Raw genomic sequence first — 20,329 nt, forward strand, 5'->3', positions numbered from 1 at the left:
AGGGGCTGGAAGGTCTCCGCGGAGCCTTCTCTTCTCCAGGCTGAACCCCCCCAGCTCTCTCAGCCTGTCCCCACAGCAGAGGGGCTCCAGCCCTCCCAGCATCTCCGGGGCCTCCTCTGGCCCCGCTCCAACAGCTCCGTGTCCTTCTGCTGTCGGTGTCCCAGCGCTGGGGGCAGCACTGCAGGGGGGTCTCACAGAGCGGAGCAGAGGGGCAGAATCCCCCCCGGGCCCTGCTGCCCACGCTGCTGGGGACGCAGTCCGAGACGGGATGTTTCTCCATGCAAACAGGCCCACAGACCTAACCTGCCACCTGTGTGTTTATTTCTATATATTTATGTTAAAAATACATATATACCCTTTACCCAGGGACAGCTTTTCCCTCGGGGGCGGGGGAGGCCCGTCGCCGCGCTGACCCGGCCGCATTCAGCCCCCGGTTCCCCCGTTTCCAGGCCCGGCCCCGGCCGCAGGGTGCGTCGGGCGGCTGAGGGCGCCGCCGCCATCTTGCAGTGCCGGGGGCGGGACTACAGCACCCGGCGTGCACCGCGCGGGGCCCGCTTCCGGCCCGGCAGCGGGGCGTTGCCATGGAAACAACGGGCGGCGGCCGCGGCCCGGGCTCAGCCGCCGGGCGGCCGGGATTCGGTAAAAAATAAGTAAAAATAAATTAATAATTAGGAGCGAAAGCTGAAAGAGCCCGTCCCGGCCGGCCGTTCACCCGCCCGGCCCCAGCGTGGAGGTGTGATGGGGTGCCAGGGCCCTGACGCCATCCCGAGCCTCTAACCCTGCTTGAGCTGGGGCCTTGCGGGAGGAAAATAGCCTCTTTTCTTCCCTTTTTGGCCCCAAACCCTGTGATGACCTCACTGAAGACGCCGATGTTTGTGCAGCGCAGCAGCTGCGGGTCAGGTCAGAGTTTCTCTCGCTGGGGGCAGCGCCAGGCCGTGCCACCGCCATGGACGCAGCCCATGCCCCGGCGTGCGAGGGCTCCGGTCGCCTCCTCGGTCACTATTGCAAGCCATCACCTGCCGTTCCGAGTGGCCACGGCGGGGACCGGCTCCCTGCAGCCAGCACCAGCTAGAGGAGCCACTCCACGGTACCGGCTTCAAAGAGGCTTTTAAAATCATACAGGAGAAAGAAACAGCCGGGAGACCCCAAGATGCCCGTGGGCACAGCCGGGTCTGCCTGGCCTTCCCCCACCTCCCTCCGTCAGTAACTCACCTTAACAAAGCCTAAGAGTATCGAGTTTGCCGGTGCTCAGCAAACCAGTGTCCCAAAATGCAGGCTCTGCCCAGGCTCTTCCCAGGGCTCTGTGTTGAGCAGACACCCCCAGACCTCCAGTGCAAGCCCCCGGCTGCCGCCGTGGCCCGGGGAGCTGGTATTACTGGTGCTGGTGGGTGCTCAGTGCGGGTTTCATCTTGCCCTGACACCTCCATGGGCTTTTCCAGCCCTAGAGAGCCACAGAATTTCCTCTTTGGCACCAGGATCCTCATGCAACCTGTGTGTGCCGGGCTCCCCGGGGCTGCTGGGCCGTCAGGTTGGGTGGGTTACCTTAATTTTCTCCTTTCTTTTTTTCTTCCTTTCCCCTCCCCTAAAGCCAGAGTTATTTATTTTTTTTTCCCCTCACAGGTTCAGGTGGAGACGGAGGTGGAGCAGCGGGAGGGAGGGACGGCCAACCCCTCCTGCGGGCCTGGCGCCCGGCGATTGGGGCGGCAGGAGAGCCCGTTGAAGGGCAGGGGCTGAACCGGGGAGGGGGAAAATAAATACATTATTAAAAAAAAAAAAAAAAAGATAAAAAACAAGCACTGATCTGGCAGGTCCAGTCGTCTGGAGCAGCGCATGAGGGAGGTGGCTGGCAGGAAGCCTGTGGCTGGGGCACCGGGGGAAACTCCAAAGGTAAATGCAGCTCTCCTCCGCTTCCCTTTCCGCGTCAATGCCGTCTCAGCCAGGGCCAGAGGGTTTTGCCCTCTCCCCGCCAGCCCTGCTGCTCTCCTCCGGCCCCGCTCGCTCCCTCCGCACATGCAGAGCTGTGCCGCCTGCCCGCCTCGCTCCCCTGTGGCCCTGCTCCGGGGGGATGTGCAGCCCACCCATCGCCCACCACCGCAGGGTCCTCTGCCGTGCTACAAAACCGGGGTGTCCCCAACCCCGAGCCATAGGAAATGGGATTGCGCTGCTGCCCATTAATCCGTGCTCCTCCCTCCCTTGCGGGTGGCAGCCCTGACACCCAGCTGCCCTTTGGGCGTCCATCGCCATTTCATGCCCCAGAGCCCTGGCTGGCTGGCATTTAGGGCATCTTGAGCTCTCCAGCCAGCCTGCATCTCTGGCCAGCCTGCGTCTCATTGGGGCTTCCTTATTTCTGACTATCAGAGTGAAACGATTTCCGAGTGACCCATAGGGGCTGGACCATCCGGCCCGAGATGCTCCCGAGAGCCGGAGCATCCCCACCGGGCACAGAAAGCTCCATGCTACCTTGGTGTAGCGTCTCCCATCCCCTTCCCATGCAAAAGCCAGGTGGGCTGGCTCATCTCTGCCCCTTGCTCTTCCATCAGCTGTGGAGAAACCCAGTTAATATTTTAGGTATAAGTCGCTTTCCAGCTGCTCAAGCTGAACACGTTAGAAGCATCCGGGGCGTACCTTGACCTGCAGTTTCACCCCTGGCACCAGGGCTGCTGTGCCAAAGGGAAGCAATGTCCCTCCATCCCTGTTCACGCAGAGCAGCACTGCGGGCTCTGCAGGGGCGAGCCCGGCCTCAGCAGCCCCGCTGTTGCCCAAAACCGGGCTGCAACCGAGAGCGATGAAGCTGTGGGGCAAAGAGGCAGCCGAGAGAGACGTTTATCCCTCCTGGCCCCAGCGGTTACAGTCGTGCCGCCTTGCAGCATCACCGGCAACGTGACGTCCTTGTTATTCCCACATCGTCCCCAGCGGGCACACCGCCCGCACTGAGGGCTCTGCAGGTGTTTGGGGACAGAGGAGCCTGACCCCGCCGCCAGGCTCTGCTTCGTCGTTTGCTCCCAGTGCCCCGGTGCACCGCTGCGATGTATCGGCAGGGTGCGGGGTGTCTTTCCTCATCCCCCTCTTCCCGCGGGGCCATTGTGCAGTGCCAGCCAGGGGATTGACCCCACGCCCTGTCCCCGCGCTCCCTGCTTGCCCCCACGCACGGCACACTGTGTGGCTACTCCTCTCCTGGGCACGGCCACAGGGTAGCGACATGCTGAGCCTCCCACCACTGCGCCCACTGGGCTTAGCTCAACGCTGTGAGAGCTCACGCGGTAGGAAGCCCGTGTTGCTATAAATAAACCGCCCACTGTTTAATTAGCAACCTCAATGGGCAGGCCAGGCTGCCAGCAGCGCTGCAGCCAAGACAGGGTGTTGGTAGCATGAAGGGGGTCCCGTGAGCCCCCCCAGACACAGCGGCAGGGCCAGCTCACCGGGGTTTCATGGGGAGGTGTTGCACACCCTGCAGTTGAGCTACGACGGCAGCTCGTTTCCCCTCGCTGGCCTCTGGTTTGAGCCGAAGCTGCGTTTTGAACACCCTGCAGACCCCGGTTGGTCATTAATCACCTCCCGCCTGTAAATTCACAGTCGGGAAACCCAGGCTGCGAGTCGGCGCTGCGCGGGGAGGGAAGCCACCAAGTGGTGACATGGTGGCCCCCAAGCCATGGCTGGAACGTGGTTTTGGCTTCACCCTGGAGCGGCACCTGTTGTCCCCTGAGCCCAGTTGATGTGGGGAGTGATGGGGACCACCGGGACGCTCCCTGTGCCGGCTTGGCCTGGAGCAGCCAGCGCTCATGGAGCCATTTCTGACCTATTCCAGGCCCGGCCCGCCCTGCAGCAGTGGCAGGTGGACTTTGTCCCCCCGGAAGACACTGCGCCGCGAGGGCCCTCCTGCCGCCGGTGGCCCGATGGTGATGCCGGCAGCTCCCCCACACGTCGCCTGAGCACGCCATGGCAGGTAGGCTGCGAAATGGAGACTTTCACCTGTTTTCAGCTGGGAAGGACCCCTCGCCAGCGGGCATGGCCAGGGGTCCTGCTCGCTGCTCCAGCTTTGCCTCATAGGGCGGGCAAGGGTCCATCCCAGCCCCCAAAACCGGCTCAGCCTGTTGCAAAACAGCCGCAAGCGCCGCTTGGTGCCAGACCCCCACGGCAGAGCTTGTTTTTCTGGGGAAGCCAGGATGGCTATGGCAGCTGCCCGCCCAGCCACGGGCTGGATCAGCTTTCCCATCCCAAACCCCCTTCTCGCTGTGCCCCCACCAGAGCTTTGCAGCGTGGCTCCCGAAATCCTCGTCCCGGCTGCCAATGAGACACTGGAGCTGGCGCTGGGGAGCCAGGTAGCGCTGAACTGCACCGTGCGCTGGGCGGCCGCCGAGCACTGCCAGCCTGTCCCTGCCTGGAGCAAAGACGGGCAGTGGCTGGGCAGCGAGAGCAGCCAGGACACTGCCTGGTAAGGAGCCTGCCCTGCGACACGTCCATCCCTCTGTCTGTCTGTCTGCCGGGGGCGGTGCCACATGGCCCAAACCACGGCGACCCTATCTCACCCCAGGTTTGGCCAAAATGCCTCGGAGCGGCTCCTCGCCAGCGTCCTGCAGCTCAACCTCACGCACGATGCCGACTTCGGGGTGTTTGCCTGCTGGGTCAGCAATGCCACGGCCACCTTCACCCTGCGGCGAGTGGGTAGGGACACACCGGGGACAGAGACAGGACACCTCCAAGGAGGACCCACTTGCATAGGGCAGGAATGGCAGCCCCATGGGGATTATTGATGCCTCTCCCATGGCAGTGTATTGCGGCGCAAACCTACACCAAACCCAGAAAACCTGGGCCAGGAGCCACTGGCCACGCTCACCGTGACCTTCCCTGTCCTTGCAGAGGCGGCAGGGCACGTGCCCGCGGTGCTGGCAGCCCTCCTGGTCCTGGTGCTCCTGATGCTCCTGGCCGGCCTCTATGTCCGATGCCGCCTGAGCATGTTCCTCTGGTACCGGAACCGGTATGGCGAGCTTGAGATCAACGGTGAGCCACCGGGGAAGGGCACAGATGTGGTGCCCCCCCTTGGGGGAAAAGCCTCCCCCAAGCTGGGGGCTCGCTGACACACAGAGCCCTCCCCGGCGTTACACCCCCTCTCCCCATGGCTCTCCCCAGACGGGAAGCTGTACGACGCCTACGTTTCCCACGCCACCGCCCCGGATGACCGAAAGTTTGTCCACTTCATCATGAAGCCGCAGCTGGAGAACCGCTACGGCTACAAGCTCTTCCTGGACGAGCAAACCATCCTGCCCAACTCAGGTAGGCACTGAACCCGGTGGGGACGGGCAGAGGGGCAACGCCAGCACCTGGGGGCTTGAAATCCCTTTGTCTGCAGAGCCCTCGGCCGACCTGATCATGAACGTGAGCCGGTGCCGGCGTCTCATCGTGGTCCTCTCTGTCGCGTACCTGGAGCAAGACTGGTGCAACAGCAGCTTCAGGTAGGAGCGGCTCCTACCTGCTGCCAGGAGAGGGGAGCCAGAGGGTCCTTCACCCTCCTGCCACGTGCCTGTCCCACAGGGAAGGGCTTTGGAGGCTGCTGGAGCTTTCCAAGAAACCCATCTTCATCGTCTTCGAGAGCCAGTACCGGGAGATCACCCACCCTGCCATCAGCCTGCTGAAGCAGCACCGGAGCGTGGTGACCTTGCTGGTGTGGCGAGCTGGCTCCATGGTGAGCGCAGCGAGACCCCGTCCTGCCAGCACCCCCATTTCCATCCCCATCACCCCCATTTCCATCCCCAGCACCCCGTTTTGTGTCAGCCTCCCTGCCATGCTCCAGGGCTGCTCCACATGCTTCAGTGCTCCTAAAAAGCAGGTTGGGGCACTTGTCTTTTAGAGGCAATTTAAAAAAAAACAACCGAAACAGCCCCAGCTCTGGGTGCTCACTCCCCAAACTTACACGATCAGGAGCCCTATGTGGCTCTGGGGTCTCCCCTGGCCGAGGCGACGGGGTGAAGCCTCTGCTCTCAGAGCGAAGCTTCGGCCCATGGCTGCTGTGGCCATTTTGGGCCAGGCTGGGAGCTGGAGCCCTCGGGAGCATTTCAGCAGGTTGGGCCGGTTTCTCCACCGGCGCACGGGCACACTGCCATGCCGGGAGCACAGCCCTCGCCTTGGCTCAGCTCCCAGCACCAGGAAGAGTTTGCCGAGCCCCACAGAGCCTTCCCCAGCCCCGTGCGGGGCCGGGCTTGGCTTCGTGGTGGTCCCGATGCGGCTCATCTCCTCCCTGCCCCACGCAGACCCCATCATCAGACTTCTGGAAGGAGCTGTGCCTGGCCCTGCCCCGCAAAGTGTCCTTCCAGGGGACCATGGGGGACCCGCAGACCCAGCTGCAGGAGGACAAGGACCCCATGCTGATCCTGCACAGCAGCTACCTGGACAGCGATGGAGACCTCCACCCAGATGGGGACCTCGGCACAGGTCCTTGTCCCCTGCCTCCTTCTTCTCCTGGGGGGAACAGATGTGCACTGGAGGTCACCTTTGAGCTTTGCCTCACCCTCCCGTGGCAGGCGGGCTAGGTTTAGCCCCTTCCCCACCATTAAAAATCCATCTCCCTCCTCGTTCCAGGCCTCCGAGGGTGCGTTTTCGGAAGCCCCCCGCCTCCCCGCATCGCCGGCCCTGGCACTCCCATGGCTTTGGCTGCCAGCACAACAGAGGACACACAGCTGAGGGACGGCCAGAGACCCGAGCTCGACATCTCAGACCTGGGATCCCGCAACTACGGCGCCCGCACGGACTTCTACTGCCTGGTGACAGAGGATGACATCTGAGTGGGGCCATGGGTCGGCAAAGGCAGCATCCCCCTTCCCTGCGGGGCCACACGGACCCAGATCATGGGCAGAGGAGCCTGGGCTTTATGATGGGACCAAAGGCCAGGTCTGAGTGGGAAAGACTGGCTCCTTCTGGCAGCACGCTCTGTGGTGGAAAACCATCAACAGGGGACACCCCTGCTGTAGTGCCTGGGCACCCTTGGGTGCTGGGCCCCCCTCCCTCCCTGTGGGCTGCAGGGACATTTTTCCTGCCTGATGGATGAGCGTTGGGATGGGTGATGCTCTCCAAGAAGCAACGTGTCCCAGTCCCAGTGGCTGGGAAATGCCCCATGGGAGCGGCTGCAGCACCTTCTCTCCCATGGAAAGTCCCGTGGCAATAAAATGCTGCTGCTCCGAGCGGGTCTCATCCGTCTGTGGGGATGCAGGTGCCACCAGTGGGTCTCGTCCCTCTGTGGGGACACGGGTGCCACCAGTGGGTCTCTCCCCACTGTGGGCAGCGGGGTAGGCAACGCCGTGCCTTGTCCTGTCCCTGTGCCACATCCCGTCCCTGTGCCGGCGTCCCCACCATGCTGACTCGGAGCAACGCCCGGACGCGGGGAGGGGGGTGTCACCGCAGAGTGAGCTCACCCCCACGCCAGCGTCCCACGGGTGCTCTCCACCCCTCCCGCGTGCCAGCCAAGGGCGGGGGCAAGTGGGCATCGTTCAAGGCCTTTATTTCAGGGATACACAGGGCTCAGGGAGTTTGTACACGGAGAGCTGGGGAGACAAACGCACCGCGACATGCCAGCCCGGACTGTGCCGGGTGCCGGCACACCAGGGGGGCGACACCAGCCCTGGACGTGTCCCCTCCTGGCAGCGCCGCCTGGTCTCCCCCACCCTGCCACCCCCTGTACCTACTCTACCTCGTTTCCCAAAGGGGCTGCGCGATGCCCCCCAAGCGCAGGGTCTCCCCACCCAGCCCCAAACCCGCCGGCAGCCCGAAGCCACCCCCCAGCCCACCCGCGTGCCCCGGCCTGGCCGCCACCATGGCAGAAAGAGCTTTGGATCCGCTGCCCAACCTGCCCCGACCGCGCCGGGCACTGAGGGCATCTCCCCACCCGCGGGGAGACGCCACCTGGCAAACACACACCGGCTGGCCCTGCCCGAATCCTGCCTGTGCAGCACCGGCCAGGCCCAGCCCTGAGCCGAGCAGCTGGCACGGAGCAGCAGTGGCGGCTCTGCCGGCACAGGGACAGTCCCCGCGGGGCGCACGGATGGGGACGGTGCGGCTCAGAGACACCCCGGTTTCTTGCAGTGAGAGTGTGGGCAGCCTCAATCACAACCCCCCCCACACCCCTGGCAAAGGGGGGACTCAGCGCCGCGTTGCCAACGCCGCTGCCTAGCTCCTTACAGCTGCGGGGCCACCCCATAAAAATTTGTGAGGCCACCTCAGACCTCCCACACACCCCCCCGCCCCGAGCTCTGCGAAGCCCCATCCCTGGCAGCACCGGCCCCCTCCCAGCACCCGCTGTGCCGCGATTCGGGGAGCTGGGATGGAGTGCCCCCAGAAGCCCCCCCTCCCCACCAGCATTGCTTTGCAGGAGCCTCCCCGAAGCCCTGCGGCTCCTGCCCCTCCGCCGAGCCACGCGACAAGCTGAGCTTTGCAGCGGCTGCCCAGGAGCAGGAAGGGTCCCCAGGGGCTGAGGGCACTTGGGTGCCGTGGGGCAGCCCCCCACTAACTGGGGTCCCAGCGGGGCCCTGCAGCAGAGCCAAAAGCAGTCGCTGGGTTTGAGGCTGCGGCAGGAGGGAGGACAAGCGTCCCCCCCGCCCGAGGAAGGGGGACGCGGTGGAGTGGGGAGGCAGGAGGGACGCAGCGGGGACTACGCTACGGAGCGGGGTTCCGGTGGCGAGCAGCATCCCCAGGGCACGGCCGGCAGCAAGGAGCATCCCGGCGGGGAGAGCCAGGCTCCCGGGGGTTGTCCTCACAGGCCGAGGAAGTCCTCCTTCCGGTACCCCTTCTGCAAGGAGACAGGCCACCCGTCACACAGGGGGGACGCCAGCACCGTCACTTTTCCTGCCCGAGGACACCCCTGCCCACACCTCACTGGGAACTCGAACACAAACCCACCCCCAGCCCCAGCAGGGCTACGCTGACCCCACATTGGGCACGTGGCTGTCCCCGCCCCACTAGTGCAAGTGCCACCACAGGGACAATGTTCTGGGGACGTCCCCAGCCCTTCAGGAGGGCGAGGCGTGGAGTTGGAACCCTTCCTGGAAGCATTTGGGTGGCGTGGCTTTCCGGGGTGAAGCCCCTGGCCTTGACTCCCTTGGGATGCACCCTCAGGATCCATCCCAGCATCCCTCCGTCTGGGGGAGGCACCGCAGGGTGCTACGTACCATCTTGAAGTCCCGGTGGAGCTTGGTGTATTGCCACATGTTGCCCAGGAGGCTGGCTGCTGCTCTGGAGGACTTCTCGTTGTCCGAGCTGCAACAGAGACAGGATGTGATGAGCTTTGGGTACCACTGGGCACGGGATGGTGCGCATCAGCCCAAGGATACCACCCCAGAAGGGCATGGAGGGGCTGAGGACTTAGTGCTGGTGGGAAGAGGCAGAAGACTAAAGGCTGGAGCCCACCGCAATGTGCAGGGTGGCAAGTGCTTCTGGCAGGAGAGGTGAGAAGCACCCAAATGGGAAGAAGGTGGCTGTAGCAATGGGCAACCATGTGGTAGGGTGTCCTGAGGAGGTGGCAAAGGGATGGAAGGTGGCCACGAGGCCACTCTGAGCTGGTTTGGTGACTCCCAACACCTGAGAGCTGAACGAGGGAGGAAGGGGAGAGCAGGACTGGAGCCCAAGTCCAAGCTGGGACAGCAGGGCAGACAGGGAGCTCCCACCTGTCCCTTCTTTTCTTGATGTAGAAGAGCTTCCTGAGGCCATCAAAGTAGACGATGTCGCGGGCGGCCATAGGGCTCTCCACCACCAGGTTGTTGAGCACCGCGATGATGTTCACGATGACGTCGGCGGGCGGCGACTTGTCCCCGACGCTCCCTGGTAGCTTCTCGATCAAGTGGCTGACCACCTTGGTCGCTGGCAGGCAAAAGTATCACATCAGGGCTGGTGGCCAGACCCAGGGGACACGTGGCGGTCTGGGGATGAACCCTGCAACCTCCTGGGGGCAATGAGGGGACAGAGGGTCCAGCCAAAGACATGTGGGGCATGTGGGGCGGCACCAAGGACATCTTCAAACCCTTTACTCTCTGAAGTCTCTTCTGAGACTCCTTGGCACCTGGGAGGGGAGTTGGGGGACAAGGACAAAGCCAAGTGAGACGGTGGGGTTGGAGGCAGAGCACGCCGCGTGGCGGGTGTTTGGTTACTGGGGAGGGGGGATGGACCAGCCACCACGCACTCAGCTGTGAGCGGGGATGCAGCAGGCAGGACGGTGCTGAGACATGGCTGGAGGTAACTGGAGGCAAGAGCAAGAAGGAAAAGGGTGGAGAGCATCTGTGGGGCTCCTCCCTGCAGCCCCGGCCCTGCCCGTCCCGCCCCGGCACTCACACATCTCGTCCTTGTTGCGAGCATGGCGGGACAGGTTGCGGATGAGCCCGGTCAGGGAGCGCAGCTGGTGGTGGTCGGCGGTGCGGACGCGGTCCAGCACGGGGTTCAGGATGCGCTCCTGCTCCAGGGCCAGCCGGCTCAGCACGCCCGCCCACTGCCGAGGCAAACACGTGCTTGGAGACACCCGCCGGGACCCACCGGCTGCCTCCTCCCACCCCCCATCCTCCTCCTCCTCCTGCTCAACGGGGCCATGTCAGGGTGACCCATGTCTAGGTGCCAAGTAGCATGATGGCCACGTCCCCCATCCAGGAAAGGCTGGCACCAACCCGCAGGGAGGTGCATCCCCTCCGCGGGCACGGCCGTGACTGGCCAGGCCGTGGGGACAACCAGGCAAGACGGGGCGAGCGCCGGGAGACGCTCCCCTCCCGTGCTCTCACCCTGCGGTCCCCGGCGGTGATGTTCTGCAGGGCACCCGAGGCCGCCTCCGTCGTGTGCTTGTTGAGCTCGCAGCGCTGCAGCAGCCGGTTGTAGATGCCCACGATCTGCGGGTTCCAGAGCCACTCCATGCCCTTGGGGTCCTTGGAGACCTCCGTGAAGGTGACGATGTCCGCATTCAGGTAGTGCTGCGGGGATGGGGGCGGCACTGTTAGACTCGTAGGGGATGTTCCCGCTGTGGCATCCCTCGCTGCTGGTGTCCCCTTCTCCCCAGCGTGCCTGGCCTCAACCACTGGGCAGCTCCAGGCTGGCAGTGACCCAGCAGGTCACCCCAGCTGCGTCATGCCCCATGGTGTGGAAAAGCAGGGGTTCGGCACCCTGATTCACCCTCCGCTGAGCTCACCCGTGTGTCCCACCCACCAGCCGAGGCCAGCGTCCACCTCCGCCCCAGCGTCACCTCCACCGCCAGCCGCTTCCCAGTGCCAGCCCCGCCCCAGGTGACACAGCCGTCACGGTGCCCACCACCTCCCAGCCGCTGACCTCTCGTGCTTTCTTGCTTTGGGGGCTGAAGCAGCCCACCAGCTCCCCCGTCACCATGCTGCTGTTGTTCCTCCTGTGGCCTTCCAGGCGCTGGAGGGAGGATGGGGGCATTTCGTCGTAGAGGCGGTAGGAGAGGTTGCGCAGGACGCAGACAGCATTCTCCACGCTCTGGAGGGGGGACATGGTGCATGGGGGGGGTAAGTCCTTGTGCCGCCAGCCAGGGCATCTCCAGCTGGCACATCCCCTGGGGCAAGATCCCCTGGGGCTCTGTGGCCAGAGTCGCCCCGATGACACCAGCGGTGCCCCACTGCGCCAAATAAGGGCAGATGGATCCAAGTTGGTTTTCCAACCATCACATCAAGACGTGCCTTTGCACCACGGTGGCCAGGCAGCCGCCAGAGGGAGGGAGCAGCACCCAGTCTCAGGGCACCCAAACCCTCCCAGCACCCAGCTCCCGGGGCTCACCTTGTCCTCTGACTTGCCCACTTCCAGGGAGCTGTTCACGTAGTGGATCATGGAGTCCACCAGCCCGTGGCACTCGCGCATCTTCTGCCGGGTCTGCTGGCTGGCAGAGCTGAGATTCCTGCACGGGGAACGTGGGCCCGTCACGGCGAGAAGGGGCTTCCCCACAGCCACCTCCCTCCGGCCACCGGGCGCCACCGTGGGGAGGGCAGCTGATACCTCTCCCACGGGGTTGTCCAGGCTTTGCCTTCATGCACGAGCACTGCAAGGGATGGGGACCCCAGACATGAGCCCTGGGGACCTTGCTCCCTATGTACGCAGCGCAGACGGTGCCTCTTCCTCCACCCAAACCTTTATGCACAGTGGGAGGGCCACAACGAGTACCTGAGGAAACCCGTGGAGTTGTAGAAGATCTCTGCCTCCGAGGGGTTCTGCTGGATGACACCTGAGCCCCCCAGTCCGGAGAGGGGGACCAGGACCAGGTCCGTGAGCTGCTCCAGCGTGTCCCGGGCCAGGCGATCCTTCAGGTTGTCACTGGAGGAGAGGTTCCACAGGATCCCTGCGTGGAGGGGGACCCTCAGTCCCGGGGACGGCTGGAGAGTACGTCCACCCCGACCCAGCTCCCCAGGGGGCTCGCGCCGACCGCCCGCAGCCGGGAGTGGCCGTGGGACAGGGCGGGTAACAATGATGCAAAGAAATCATCCCCATGAAGTGCCGCCCCAGCTTTACTCATGGGGCGGGGGCACCACCTGCCGCCCCCGGCGGAGGAGAACCCCTGCCCACCCCTGCCACCACCCCCCACCTGTGACATTCTTGCGGAGCTCGTCGTCGGGCTCCCGCAGCGTCCGCATGAGCTCGTAGATGCCGTTCTCCTCCACCAGCGCCAGCTTGTTCTCAACGTTGTCGTAGATGAGGTTGCGCATGGCGCCCGTGGCATGGCGCTGCACCTCCTGGTTGGGGCTGTTGAACAGCTTCACCAGCTTGGGCATGGCCTGGAGGCTGCGGGCCTGGGAGGGGAGAGCCCGGCCGGGTTGAGACGCCCAGCCGCTCGCCCGTTCGGCTGGGGGCTGGGGCTCCCTCCATCTCCTCCACCCTCCCAGGGGTGCCCCAGCACGGCAGGGGGGCTGGGGACATTCCCTTCCCCTTTGGCTCCTGGGGGCTCACCTGCTTCTTGGCGTTGCTGTCGCTGTAGCATTTGTGCTGAAGGTAGGCAGCGCCCAGGACCTGCAGGTTGGGGTCGCTCGCTATCAGGTATTTCACCGCAGAGGGCAGGTCAATGTCGTCAAACCTGGAGGCCACAGGCAGGTGAGGAAGGGCCCAGGCAGAGCATCCCACAGGGGTCCTCTACCTCTGCACCCCACCACGTCCCACATCTCGGAGACCCAACAACCCATCTTCCTCCCCACCGCGCTCTTGGGGCACAGGACTCCAGAACCGGCTGAATGACCATCCTCCTAACCCCATGTCTCAGGATGTGTCCACGAGAGGAGCTAAGGCCACATGCAGGACACACTTGGAGGTCAACCCATGCTGTGGTCCATCACTATGGGGCCAAATTGTGCCCGCCATCGCTCCCCTCCTCCTGCATCCCTTGCAGCAAGGTAACGCCAAGCAAGCGGTGGAGGCTTTTGCCCTCAACCAGCCAAGTGACTAAGGTGGGCACTCACCCCCCCGACTGGTGGCTGAGCAGCGTGCTGTGCCCGTTGTACATCTCCATGGCGCGCTGGTCCTGGAGGTGGTGGCTGGACTCGGCCAGGCTGCGCACGGAGGGCGCGCGAGAGCTGTGCTCCACCATGCCCATGTAGGAGCTCCCGATGCCCGCCTGCGAGGCCGCCTGCACGCTGCCGAAGGAGCCAGTGCTCAGCCGTGACCGGTTGTTGCTCTGGAAGCGCTGGAGCGTGCGCATGGCGGGCGCCCGGATGGTGCGGCTCTGGGTCACCTCACCACCTTCCAGCCAGTCGGAGGCGGCCTTGGCGGTGGAGCCGGCGCTCATCTGCCTCTCGAAGGTGTAGGAGCGGGCGAAGCCGCCATTGCCTTGGCTTTTGTAGAGGGGACGGTGACCCACGGGGTCCAGCTGCTCCGAGATGATGCTATAGCGGTCATCTGCCATGGCGGTGGGCTGGAGCGGCCCGTCAGCCAGCCGCAGGGAGCGCAGCGACAGGGTGTCGAAGTTCTGCCGGGACCGGTAGTTGCGTTCATGGAAGGAGCTGGGCCGCGGCGAGGTGTTGGCGGCCTGCGACATGGCATAGCCGGTGCCATAGCCCCGGCCCTTCGCCAGGCCCCCATTGCTGATGGTCGCCATCCGCTTGTGCGGCGTGAGGTCCACCGCCGAGCGCGAGGACCAGCCGCTGCCCTTCAGCGTGCCGAAATCCTTCTTGGCCAGCGGCTGATAGAGCTGCGGGGGGAAAGCGCGGGGTTCAGGGGTGCCCGCGAGCCTGTCCCTCCATCCCCACTGCGGGGAGAGGGAAGGATGGAGCCAGGCACCTCCCTTGGCACAACCACGGCTACAGCCCGCAGCTGGGTCTCTGCTGGCATCCCCAGCCACCACGGTGACAGGCGCCAGCGCAGGGTGGGGGATGAGCCCCCCCAGAACGTACCGAGGCTTTGGCATCCAAGCCATTGCTCTGGGAGCGGGAGCTGAAGGAGGAGCGCAGGGTCGTGCTATACTGACCGCCTGCGGGACAGAGACGGAGAGGTCAACGTGAGCCCCGGGGGGCAAAGGGGTGCTCTAGGGGACCAAAGATCCCCCCAGCTCATCCCGGGGGAACCATCCTGGGGAGCCGCGGCCATGCCGGAGGCACTGAGGGGGACAAGGGAGCGGGAGGAGGCTGCCTTCGCCTGCCTGCCGGCAACAGGGAGCAGGAGCGGCAGCGCCGAGCAGCAGCCTCCCCGCCTTTCATCGTGCCCCGACGGCGAGGGGAGTAATTGCCACCTTGGCGGGTCACGGCGGCTTGGCCTGGTCCCCTCCGCCGCAGCCGGATCGGCAGCCCAGGCATCCCCCCAAAACCAGTCCTGTCCCCGCCACTGCGGGACGGGAACCCGGCAGGGACCCGGCCGCCACGCTGCACCCCGCGCCGCCCTCCCGCCCTGCCACCGCCCTGGGGACAAGGACGCCGCCGCCAGCCCCGGCAGTGACAGAAGTGTGACTCACACCCACGCCCGGGCAGCCCTTGGGGTGCCGGGGGGGGGGGGGTGTCTCTCCCAGCCGCCACCGGGGACCCCGGCACCCAGGATCAGGGGGCTCGGTGAGACCCCGTGCCGGTGCCGGGCGAAGCGGCAGGGCGGAGGCCGCGAGCGCAGACGTTAAATGGAGGAGCTTGGAGCCCGGCCAGCGGCACCGCTCAAAGGCTGGCGGGGACAGGGAGGGATCCGCCAGGGCGAGAAAAATCCCCTTATCCCAACCCAAAGCAGGGTGCGGGAGCCCCCCCACAGTGCCAATCCCCCCAGGGGGCGGGTGGGGAAACTGAGGCACGACCCCCGAGCAGGGCGCAGTGAGCCCAGGCCGGGGCTGTGCCCCTCCATCCCCGGTGCCGGGGGTTCAGCGGGGGGCTTGGCCGGGGGGGGTGTGACCCCCCAGCCCCACGCCACGGCGTGAGCCGAAACCCGGTGCCGGCCGAGGGGCTCCCGCCGCCGGCTCGTCCGCGTGCGCCCGGGGGTCGCGGGGGATCTCCCACCTCTGCCGCCGCCGTCGGGGTGGTCGGGGCCCTCGGGGCGGGCGGCCGCCTGCCCCCGCAGCATCATGCGGATGCGGACCTGCTCCTGGACGCGGGCGCTGCGCAGCCGCTGGGCCTCGGCCGCCTCCCGGCTCCTGCCGTCCAGCTGCCGGTCCGAGGGCAAGGCCAGCGAGCAGACGCCGGCCTCGGGCTGCAGGGCCGAGAGCAAGAAGGTGTTAGTCTCCTGCATGGCGGCGGCGGTGCGGAGGCCGAGGCGAGCCAGGCCGGCCTGCGCAGGTGAGCGCGGCGGCGGCTTCCCGGAGCCCAAGGGAGGCACCCGGCCCGCCCCGCCGCCGCCACGCCTCGGCGGGAAGGAGGGGGCCGCACCGGGCTCCCGCCGCCACCCTCACCTCGCTGCCAAAGGCGGAGGCGCCCGGGGCGGCCTCGCGGGGACGAGGGCGGCGGATGGGGCCCGGGGGGGGTGGGGGTCATACCTGCGGCCCCCGCGGGGAGAGCCAAACCCCCCCCGGGCAAACCCACCAGCGAGCCCCAGACCTACACGAGCCCCAGACCCCCACGTTGACCCTCTGGCAAGCCCCAGACCCCCACATGGCCTCCCTGGAGAGCCCCGGACCCCCAGGCAGGCTCCTCGGCCGGCCCCGGACCCCCCCGTAGCCTCCCTGGAGACCCGCAGAACCCTGGGCAAGCTCCTCAGCCAGCCCCAGACCCCCACATGGCCCCACCAGCCAGCCCTGGGCAGCCTCCCCACTGACCCCCAGGGCCCCGCATGGCCCTGCCAGCGAGCCCCAGACCCCCATGTTATCCCCCTGGCAAGCCCCAGACCCCCACATGGCCTCCCCATTGACCCCCAGAGCCCCGCATGGCCCTGCCAGCGAGCCCCAGACCCCCACATTGTCACTCCAATGAGCCTAAGACCCCCGGGCAACCTGCCCCGGACCCCCAGGCAAGCTCCTCAGCCACCCCCGGACCCCTGCATGGCCTCCCAGGAGAGCCCCGGACCCCAGGCAGTGTCCCCATTGAGCCTCCAGACCCCGGCATGTCCCTGACAGCAAGTCCCAGACCCCCACGTTGTCACTCCAGTGAGCCGAAGACCGCCAGGCAACCTCCCTGGAGAGCCGTGGACCCCCGGGCAAGTTCCTCAGCCAGCCCCGACCCCGCCATGGCCCCACCAGTGAGCCCCAGGCAGCTGCCCAGAGAGCCCCAGACCCCCGAGCCCCCTCCTAGGAGAGCCCCGGGGCCCTGGGCAGCCCCATCGCTGACCCCAGCCCCCCCCGCTGCCCACCACTGCGGCCAGCAAACCCCTCCGGGCCAGGGGCTGGCCCGCCAAAGGGCCAGAGCGGGGGCTAATTGGCAGTAATTACTGGCCAGGCCCTCCCTGCTTTGCTTTTCAAATCAGCCGGGGAATTAAAAAACAACAATAATAATAATAAAAAAAAAAAAGGGGCGGCTCAGCGCCGGCAGGCCCGGCAGTAATGAACGTGGGGTGACTCAGCCGTGCCACCGCACAGGTACTAATTAGGCTCACCCCACCCGCTGAGCCACCCCGGTCGACCCCGGCACGGCTGGGGTGGGGGACACCAGGCACCCCCCAAGCCCAGTGTGCTCGGGAATGGCTCCCAAAATCCCTCCCCATGGTGGTGTTTCATGCTGCTCTCCCTTGGCCCCTGACTCGCTGACTGATCTGCTCACTCCTGAACCGAGTTGTGCCCGTTCTCAGCCGTGCCTGGGCACTCGGGCTCTGCCCCTGCATGTGGGCACAGGGTGTTTTGCCCGTCAGCTCCAGCACAGCGCATCAGCTGGAGAAGCCGGCACTGGCTTTGGCCGTTTGAAGGTGAGCGTGGCGACGCGGCCGCAGCTCCGCAGCGAGCCATGGCTCAGCGCTCAGCGGCGTCACCACTCCAGACCCGCCTGGCAGAAGTGTTATGGGCTTTGCCGGCCGAGGCTTACGACACCTGGTGATGACAAGGCCGGGACATTGAGGACAGCGCTGGGATGGCTTTTGTGCTTGGTTAGGAGGGTGAAAAGGGCGGCTGTCCCAGAGGAATGTGCCGCCGTCAGCAGGAGCAGCGGCTGATGCTGGGGCGGGGTGGCAAGAGCTGCAGGCGAGCGTTTTGGGGTGACAGCCCCTAACTCCAACGGCCTCCCCAAGCCCCAGTGGGCTGCAAACCCCAGTGCCACCACCACATCGTGCCTGGGGGCTGACGCAGGGGGCAAGAACCCCCACCTCCCCAGCTTGGGAGGGGGTGTCCAGGGACTTCATGGGTTTACTGGGAGCCCCCCCTTTGCTTTGGGGTCACACCTGACCCTTTTGGGGTACAGGATAACCCCATGCCCCCCCCCTTCTCCCACCTTGGCACCACCTACACAGGGAGCGTCGGCGGGTGCACTGAGTTTGGCAGAGCTCAGCGGGGCGCTCCCCACCCTCCCAGCCCGTATGAATCACGGGTTCCCCCCCGGGAGCAGGCGGGGAGGGCGGTTCGCTCCCCGTGCAAGCTGATGCTTGCCCGCCATCCCCGTGCCAGGCACCGAGGGGCTTGGGGACGGCCCCGGGAGCCCCTCTGCTGGGGGGACGGGGGGGTCCTCCCTGGGCCACCCCCAAGCGTGCTGGCAGCCCCGCTCCCCCAGGCTCTGCCTCCACTCCAAGCCCCCGTCCCCCTGCCCTGACACTGTCCTGCAGCTTAGAGATGGAAATTGAGGGGTCTTGGGGAGGTTGGGGGGGGCGGGGGGGTGAGGCAGGTTTTAAGCCAAAACCGGCAGCGCTTGCCTCGTAAAGCAGCTCATTAATGGGGGAAAGTGTTGCCCGGGAGCGGGGATGCACTGGGATGCTTAAAAAGCAGCACATCGGCACCAAAACCCCTCACATTCAGAGCAAAATTGGGGGATTCCCGAGGGGACGCGGCCATGGTCAGGGTGACACAGGGTTAAACAAACTCGGTCTGGGGGGCCCTAAAGCGGTCACTGTCCCCCCAGCCTGGAGGCACCCTTATGCCTTCCTCCGCAGGGTGACAGAGCCGCGTCCCCAGGGAGACCCCAGCCCCTGGGTGCACGTTGTCCTCTCCCACCCCCTGAGCGCCGCTGAGCGCCTGTCCCCAAAACCGGGTCCCCAGGGGAGCCTGTGGCTGCCGGTGCCATCGGCGTTAGAAGCGGGGAGTGGCCGAGGCGGCACCGCGCAGCCTGGCCACGGCGCACGTGTGCCAAGAGCCACGCCAGGGAAACTGAGGCACGGGGCAAGGAGGACAGAAGCCTCTTGGCCACAGTTGGCCAGGAGCAGCGACCTGATCCGCGCCGTCCCTTCCCACCCGGTGCATGGGGACGGGTGGCACGGCGGGTGCCACCGGTGTTCCCTGGGGACCCGCACCGGGGACAGCCAACCGATGGGTGCAGGACGGGCTGGCACGTACCTTGTTGGGTGGCCCCGGCGGGCCGTTGCCCTGCAGCATCCTCCCGGGCAGGCGGGTGCACCCCTGGGTGCTGCGCGGGTGCCGGGCGCCCCGGCAGGGGGTGGGCGATGGCGTCTGCGGCGGGGCCGGTGCGGCGGGCGTGGGGCCACGGCGCGGGCCCGCCCCGGGAGCTTACCCAACCAGTCTCTTCGCCCGTGTTTTGCATGTGCGCTCGAAACCCGCTCGCCTCGCAGCCAAGTTTGCGCTTTTGGGGTTTGCGGCAGCTCCACAAAAAGCCTCGGCATGGCTGAGGTGCCGGGGGGGTGTCCGGGGGTCCCACCTGCCCCATCCTGGACAGCGCAGCCACGTCTCTGCCCTCTTTGTGATGCTCCAAAAAATCACCGTTGGTCCCCACTGCCACCATGGCCGTGGTCCAACGTGTCCTTTCCACTGCATCCCCTTGAACCCCCCCAGCACGAGGCACCCATGGGTGCTACAAGGAGCGTTTTGGGGCTGCCAAGAGGAGAAGATGGAGGGGAGGTAGAGCCGGGGGGGTACATGCTTTTTGCGGGGTGGGGGGCTCCCCCGGGGGTTCACAGGGAGTGTATTTGTATGCGTGGGATGGAGCAGGAGCCCTTTGAAGCCAGATAAGCCAAGAGGGAGCGTTTCAAACGGGCCAAACCAGTTTGGGGGCCATCGCTTCCACCGGCACGGCAGCGCGGGGTTCCACAACGCACCCAGCGCTCGCTGGGGGCTGCCGAGAGGCGACCCCCCAGCAGAGCCCGGCGCAGGGCAGGAGGACCCTCCATCTGGCCACTGCTGTCACGTTTGGCCCGTTCTCAGCCTGGAGGTGTTGGGGACACTCTCTGCTCACCCTCACCCTCCTCCAAGCCCTCGCTCGGCCCCGTGGCCAGGACAGCCCTACAGCGAGGCCGCTGCGGGCTGCTGTTTGCCTCCACCACCCTAAACAAGCCCCAACGCCTTTGCAGCATCCCCCTGGGGCAGGGCGAGCCGCCCGGCCAACGCCGTGCCCCAGCACCAGGGCTGCTCCTCTAAAAGCGGGGACCTGCCCGCACCCTGCTGTCACTCGGGGCTCCATCGCCTGGCCCGGGAGAGGCTCCCTGAGGTCCCCGTGTGGTCCCCGTGACCACGGCTCAGCCACTGCCACGGAAACAAAACCCTCCGGCGTTTTGCTGCTGGCCCTACCCCAAGCCAATACCGTCAGCTGGCTCCAAATTGTCCCCAGCAGGGCTGGACCAGCGTCCCCAGTGGGGATGGCGCTGGTGGCACCGGTCCCTTCCAGCGTCAGCTCTGGATGTGGCTGAGCCCGGTGCCTGCTCCGCCGCCGGTGGCTTTGTGAGCTCTGCTTGCTGGGAAGCTGCTGGAAAAGTTGTGCCTAAGGAAAGGCGGCTTTAGGGATGGCGCTGCTGGCCCCCGGGGGACTGCGGGGCCACCCGCCCTGCCCAGTGCTCCTCAGCCCACGGGCCAACTCCCGGCGCAGCGGGCAGAGCCCTCGCCCACAACAAAGCA

The 20,329-nt window shown here is 66.0% G+C and overlaps 2 protein-coding genes across 2 annotated transcripts; one reads left to right on the forward strand and one right to left on the reverse strand.

The window, feature by feature from the left end:
- Window positions 1-660: 660 nt before the first annotated feature.
- Window positions 661-7,170, forward strand: SIGIRR (single Ig and TIR domain containing). The gene is made up of 11 exons (XM_074586676.1): window positions 661-1,087; window positions 1,621-1,887; window positions 3,806-3,943; window positions 4,246-4,432; window positions 4,532-4,662; window positions 4,858-4,998; window positions 5,128-5,271; window positions 5,348-5,450; window positions 5,530-5,680; window positions 6,246-6,426; window positions 6,574-7,170. The coding sequence occupies exons 3-11, from the start codon at window positions 3,937-3,939 to the stop codon at window positions 6,774-6,776; spliced, it is 1,248 nt and encodes a 415-aa protein (XP_074442777.1). The 5' UTR covers window positions 661-1,087; window positions 1,621-1,887; window positions 3,806-3,936; the 3' UTR covers window positions 6,777-7,170.
- Window positions 7,171-8,728: 1,558 nt separating this feature from the next.
- PKP3 (plakophilin 3) lies at window positions 8,729-18,859 on the reverse strand. Its single transcript, XM_074582523.1, has 14 exons — window positions 18,821-18,859; window positions 15,420-15,609; window positions 14,343-14,419; window positions 13,413-14,140; window positions 12,910-13,033; window positions 12,548-12,752; window positions 12,130-12,304; window positions 11,749-11,866; window positions 11,284-11,451; window positions 10,746-10,931; window positions 10,309-10,462; window positions 9,648-9,840; window positions 9,153-9,240; window positions 8,729-8,773 (listed from the first exon to the last, which is right to left on the reverse strand). Exons 1-14 carry the CDS (start codon window positions 18,857-18,859, stop codon window positions 8,738-8,740), a joined length of 2,481 nt encoding a protein of 826 aa, XP_074438624.1. The 3' UTR covers window positions 8,729-8,737.
- Between the last annotated feature and the right edge of the window lie 1,470 nt (window positions 18,860-20,329).

Source organism: Larus michahellis, chromosome 4 (assembly GCF_964199755.1).
Source record: "Larus michahellis chromosome 4, bLarMic1.1, whole genome shotgun sequence".
Taxonomy (NCBI): domain Eukaryota; kingdom Metazoa; phylum Chordata; class Aves; order Charadriiformes; family Laridae; genus Larus; species Larus michahellis.

Coding starts and splice junctions, on each gene's coding strand:
- PKP3 (XM_074582523.1), bottom strand. CDS start 18,859: ATGCTGCAGGGCAACGGCCCGCCGGGGCCACCCAACAAG. Junction 9,841..10,308: donor TCGCAACAAGGACGAGATGT/GTGAGTGCCGGG, acceptor TTTGCCTGCCAG/CGACCAAGGTGGTCAGCCAC. Junction 9,241..9,647: donor ATCAAGAAAAGAAGGGACAG/GTGGGAGCTCCC, acceptor TCTCTGTTGCAG/CTCGGACAACGAGAAGTCCT.
- SIGIRR (XM_074586676.1), top strand. Junction 4,999..5,127: donor TGGCGAGCTTGAGATCAACG/GTGAGCCACCGG, acceptor GGCTCTCCCCAG/ACGGGAAGCTGTACGACGCC. Junction 5,272..5,347: donor AACCATCCTGCCCAACTCAG/GTAGGCACTGAA, acceptor CTTTGTCTGCAG/AGCCCTCGGCCGACCTGATC.